The following is a 5971-nucleotide window of genomic DNA, read 5'->3' as shown; positions in this document are numbered from 1 at the left end:
AATTTTGAATAAAAATTGTTATTGTTTAGACCTTTGATGCCAACGAAATCTCTGCGGAAATCCAGCAAATCCAGTGCTGATTCTGGTGTTGATGTAAACGATGTTTACAACAGGGCTTTAGGTACGTAAATTTAAATTAAAACACATTTTTTTATATTGTAAAAAGCAGGTATACAATTTGGATATGATAATTGATCTTTGTTCTATTGACTGCCACCCTCCCACCCAAATTTTCTTAGATTAATATTAATATACCTTATTCCTGATTTAAATCTAGTAATATTTTACTACTCGTTAAAGTCCAGCTTAAACACGTTCCGTTAAATTTAGGTCAGTCTGAACCGTACGAGGTGACCTCCATGTTCAACAAGACAATCAACATGCCAGATCTGGACATCATCAACACCAAGAGAATGAAGCTAGACATAAGTAAGCTTAGTTTTGGTCCCAAGATCTATTTGTATAGAGCAATTTCTAGGACGTTAATATTAGGGTTGGGCCGGATATCCGGTTATCCGGCCAAATTATCGGATAACCGGCCAAATTACTAGATACTACAGTAGCAAAAAAAATGTCTTAAGAAATCTTATACAAATTTACATAAAGTTAAACTTGTTCAGAAAAAAAGTTCTTCTAGCTTCAATAATAAGAAAATTATAGCCATTTAAAATTTTTAAAAGCAGAGATTTTTGGTGTAAAGTATTAAAAATTATAGAACCGGATATCCGGCCGGATAGTTTCAATATCCGGTATCCGGCCGGATATTGAAAATGGCCGGATATCCGGCCACACCGGATATCCGGCCACACCGGATATCCGGCCCAACCCTAGTTAATATTATAGGGCATAATTTTTAAGTTAAAAGCGTCTTATTTTAGGACAGAAAAAAATGTCAGGGAAGACAGTTAATAACTTAATTTATTAGTTTGTTGAAACTTCACTGATTAGGACATTTTTAATTTTTATTACTTAAAAAATATTGAATGCATGTATTTTATTTTCATAAATGTACACACACGAATGTTTTGTGCTTCGCCACTGGAGGATGTTGTCACCCTAGTTAATTATTAATGATCAAATATTACTTAAGGTACATACAAGAATGATGTTGTTAATACAAGTTTTCAAAATCTGAATGGCAATCAATGGAATCAAATTAAGGTGAATATTTATTGTTGTGATAAAGAGTTTATCTGTAATGTTTAGTTTCCTTCATTCTTCTTATTTAATATTTGTATAAAATTCAATCTGTTTTTATATAACTAAAGGTTTAAAATCCAGCGAAAATAAGCTCATTATAGTTGTTTTATTTTTAATTAGTCGTTGTCTCCCCATTCATTTTTTAGCAGAGATAATAAAACATAAATGTACAACAAATACTTCTTCCCGAAGGTGAGATTGACTTCGCCACATAATTTTAGGGATAATAAAATTAGATTGGAGATTTTTAGGATTTATTTGATCTTGGGAGGGTAGACGTGACCTTTTATTAATAGTTTAAAACCCTTCAGGGACCTAAAGAGAATATAAACACATACACACTCTTGCACTTTCATACCGAAAATGGCAGACCTTTTATTAGGATTACACTTTACAATCATCTTTATTATACATTGTTGTTTTTAGGTTAAAGATATTGAGAAGGATAGTGATATGTTCAATATGAACCTGGCTACTGAAATGAACAGAAATCTTTATCTCGACGTTGTCAAGGTAAACAAATTGATTTTTCTTGAGTCTGTGATCATCTCATCATAGCTATTATTTACCTATTTCTGTTCATGTGGCTTTGAGCGATTATGTTCTATTAGGTTATTTGGGTGTTACTTCTATACTTTATAGGTTGGGCTGTTTTATTTTCCTTTCAGTCCTCAAAATAGCTTTTAAGCCCTATATTGACCAATGGAATTAAAATTCTTTGAAATTTTGAGATCTTTTACTTCAGCCATTCATAACGAATACATATTCCTGTAATGTTAAGTTGAATGGAAAACGCTTTAATTAAAAATATTAAAACGCTACCTTTTTGTTTATTTGTTGAAGGCGCTACTGGAAGTAGCTTGGCTCAAAAAATTTCTATCTGTTCTTTAAATACATTTCCTAGTTTGTTTTTATTTTCCTTCTTGAGATTTTTAAAACTAAAAGGGGGGGGGGGCGAAAGTGACACTTTTTGAAACCAAAACTAAAAGTCAACAAAGGAACTCCACTAAAAAAGGAGTTACAGGTCTGAGATTTTGCATGGCAGTTGCTTTATAGGGGTAAAATATGGAACTGTGAAGAAACGGCGGCGCAACCGCCGTTTCCCGCCTAATTTTTTTTGCCTTTTCTCGGCGGTTTTCGGCGGTTGCGACGCCGTTTCTTCACAGTTCCATATTGTACCCCTATAAAGCAACTGCCATGCAAAATGTCAGATCTGTAACTCTTTAATTAGTTGAGTTCCTTTGACTTTTAGTTTTGGTTTCAAAAAGTGTCACTTTCGCCCCCTCCCCCCCATTTAAATAATTAATTTCTGTCCAGGTTAAAGATAGCCGGCCAGTTCCTCATCCTGAGGATAATCACATTCCAGTCTCCAATAACCTGCCATTCAATCCACCTATTAATGGCCAGTACAGGTACTTAGAGGTCCGGGAAAATTGTTTTTTTTTACACTAGTCCCAAAAGTTTTATAAGAAAATGTTTTTGGCTTGTTGGCTTGACAACTTGGTGACTCTTAATAGATTTTGATATGTTGGTTTATTTTCAAGTTTCAACCACTAATTGTAATCTGCAGTAGGAGTAATTTTGTGCATAAACATTGATGAGTTAACATTAGTTATATAATATTTTCATTTATACGGTCAGATGAAAGTCAGAAAGTCAAAAATCATATTTACTAAAATCACTAGAACCCAAAGTATAACAACCACGCTATTGTAGTTATTGTATTCGTTGGCTTAAAACATTCAATACTTTAATTTAATTTTGATTGGTTGGTTCCAAACCTGAAGTGTAAAAACTTTTCAACAAATAATTTTAAAGCTCTTTATTATTTTTTTGTTATTTAAAGAAATGTTTTAAGATATTTTTGTCGTGAAAATAAATTTTTTTTTTGTTTTAGGAGACCAGCAGTCCAAGACAGCTAGCCTTTGTCCGCGTGTTCTCGGCCCTAGCGCGCATTGCGTAGTACCTAAAAGCAGCCTGGCGGCCGCTCACATAGACACAACCACCAAACCTGCCATTATTTTCAGGTATAAACTTTTATTTTAAGGTTTATTAAGATTCGTTGCTATCATCATAAGTGAAATTACTCAAATTACTTTTTTAAGTGAAGCCACTCTAAAATTTTCTTCTGTCTGTCCGTCATTCAATCCGTAACGATATAGGATGAATATGATTTTGAATTGTTTCATTGTTTTATTCATCAGTCTGTCATTTCATGACATGACAACGAAATGATGTCACGAAATTTTTGTATTCGTAGGTGATATTACCTTTTTTTAAAATTGCTTAGGAAGAAATAGAGTTTATGCATGGTTATTCATTCATATACACCATTAAAAGTTGCAAGAATGTACTTCGAAAACTACCTAAAAAAAATTAATGAAAAGTGCTAACCGTTAATGAAGGACAAAGCGAACCTTTAAGTTCTCTTTTAAAAATTGAAGTCATTTCATCTATTATAAATCTTTGTATTAAATATCATTTTTTGTTCAGATGCTAACAGCCCTGCAGAAAACTGGTTTCTAATCGCAACCTACATCACAATAAAAAACAGACTTTTTATATCTGTAAAATTTTAGTTAACATAACAGTCATTTCGGTTTGTCATTAAGCTATAATTGAAAGCTTATTAATATTTGTACGGGTCATACAGAAAACTATAATTATTACAAGATTTATAAATGCAAGGTTGTAATCAATGATTATTTATCTATCCTTATATAATTTTGTTTATCAAAACTTGAAACTACAGTTTTTCAGTCTTCATTTTTTAATCTATTAAGTCATAATTAATAATTTGGCATAAAAAACGTGTTATACTTAGTGAAACTACATTTAACACATCTTTTTTCAGAACATTATCTAATGTATTTTCTTAAGAATCTAGACATGTAAGAAAAAAATACAGGGGGCGATATTTAATCCAATGAAAAACTCTTTATAATCAAACTTTTTCGTTAGTTATAATCTAAAACAATAGTGTACAGTAGTCTACGCTATTTTGCTAAAAATGATAATTTCAAATAGTTAAATTGTTTTTCTTCGGGTAAATTTTTCTCTCTCAGTAAAAACTATTTTGTTAAAATAATATTGTTCATAGTTTGTAAGTAGGTAAGAACAAGTTTAAATTTAAATATTAATTCTTTCATTTCTTCCATGCATTTGTAACTTAAAATTAAGGATTTTTTATTAAATAATTTTTTAATTTAGAAAATAATGAATTTTACAAACAAAATATATTGAAATTATAAAATTTAAGGTCACTAAAAATTTTGTGAAACTGTTGAATTATAATTATATTTACTATATACTATGTAATATCAAAATGTTACTTGTTGTATATTTAAAGGGTTAGTTGCACGAAATGCATTTATTTATGAAATTAGTGAACTGCATATATTTTCTTTTTAAATGGTTTAAGCTATATTTATAGGGCATATATTTAAAAAGATTTTAATTTTGTACATGTAGTTTTAAAAATATCAATTGAAATTGTTTTTCTGAAATGCACTTCATGCAACTATCCCTTTATGTAAAAGCTGTGGTAATATCCTCTTAGGAATATTTTATTTAATTTTGAAAATTCCCCCCCCCCTCTCCCCCCCTTGACAGAACTATGAACTCTGGCCGCGGCGCTCGGCACCCTTGCCTACCTAATCGCAGCGCTCGGCTCCCTATTCTAAAACCTAACCTAACCTAAAATAGTTGTTTTGTCAGGGGGGAAGGGGGGAGGGTATAAAAATTTTCAAAATTGAAAAAAAATATTTCTAAGAGGAGAATGCCAAAACTGTTCCTAAATGCCATTAATCACAATCCATTTTAATTTAAAATATAAAACATTTTTGAAAGATTTACTTGTTTTTGTGATGTTTAGCCTTTACTAGCGTGGCTACTCTAAGATTAGAAATGTTTGTCTGTTAGCTATGTTTAGGGGAAAACAAAAATTGGAGACTAAACTTAATTTCCGTAAGAAAAATGAATTTTTTTCAGCTGGTTTTACAAATGATTGTTTAGGTGAAGATTATAATATCTGCGTTTACTATACAACCCACTTGGTCAGCCAGTCTGTAGTGCGCTAGAAAACATGATATCAACAAAGCGGAAATTTTTTTTCCCTGCAATGTAATACAGATGTCTGATTTTTAAACCTTTTCTATAATTAGGATCTGTCCTTACGTATGCCCATCCGTCGGAACAGTTAGCTGATGATTCCTATAATAGTTAGGTATAACTTTGAAAGCATAGCCACTCTATAAATGTTACCAGAATGTCCGTACGCCCATTTGAAACATTATCAACTTTTTTACCACTAAATATTAAAGCAAAGCTTTCTATAATTAGGGTGTGTCTGTCTGGAAAGGATATCTTTTTCGTTAATTTGGGCATGTTAGAATTGTCCTCTTGATTTCAACCTTTGCATAGTGATACCTGTAGTAGTTGGTAGGATTTAGAAAGCGTAGCAACTCAATAATTGTTACTAGAATGTCCGTACTTCCATTTTAGACATGTTTATTTTTATATTTTTAACAACAATTTTTATATGATGTATTAATCCTATTGATCTTATTGTTAGAATACTGATTCCTATGGCAACAAAGTGTTATGTTATAAGCAAATTATTTCTATAATCAGTTCTAAAAATGTAAGTATTATCCTGTATTTAAGCATTTTTTCAAGAAATTTACTTATAATGTTTTGTCGACTTTTGTACATTTATATTCTGATAATTCAGTTCTTACACTCTACAAGTGTTAATGTTTGTTTGTTCTAC

The 5971-nt window shown here is 31.1% G+C and overlaps 1 protein-coding gene across 9 annotated transcripts; it reads left to right on the top strand.

The window, feature by feature from the left end:
• Window positions 1-30: 30 nt before the first annotated feature.
• LOC145306104 (uncharacterized) lies at window positions 31-5050 on the top strand. Of its 9 annotated transcripts, none has more exons than XM_080148052.1 (9): window positions 31-121; window positions 331-429; window positions 1091-1161; window positions 1627-1713; window positions 2518-2622; window positions 3098-3227; window positions 3694-3888; window positions 4055-4311; window positions 4411-5050. In XM_080148052.1, exons 1-6 carry the CDS (start codon window positions 37-39, stop codon window positions 3161-3163), a joined length of 513 nt encoding a protein of 170 aa, XP_080004178.1. In that variant the 5' UTR covers window positions 31-36; the 3' UTR covers window positions 3164-3227; window positions 3694-3888; window positions 4055-4311; window positions 4411-5050. The 9 variants fall into 9 exon arrangements, with proteins under 9 accessions (XP_080004178.1, XP_080004177.1, XP_080004175.1 ...); XM_080148051.1 differs by having other exon boundaries at window positions 3694-4311; window positions 4460-4550; window positions 4740-5050; XM_080148049.1 differs by having other exon boundaries at window positions 3694-4311; window positions 4411-4550; window positions 4740-5050.
• The last annotated feature ends 921 nt before the right edge of the window (window positions 5051-5971 follow it).

Source organism: Acartia tonsa, chromosome 14 (genome assembly GCF_053477335.1).
Source record: "Acartia tonsa isolate MP-2025a chromosome 14, ASM5347733v1, whole genome shotgun sequence".
NCBI classification, from domain to species: Eukaryota; Metazoa; Arthropoda; class Copepoda; order Calanoida; family Acartiidae; genus Acartia; species Acartia tonsa.
The sequence above is the reverse complement of the archived record's forward strand: the minus strand, read 5'-3'. Positions and strand labels throughout refer to the sequence as shown.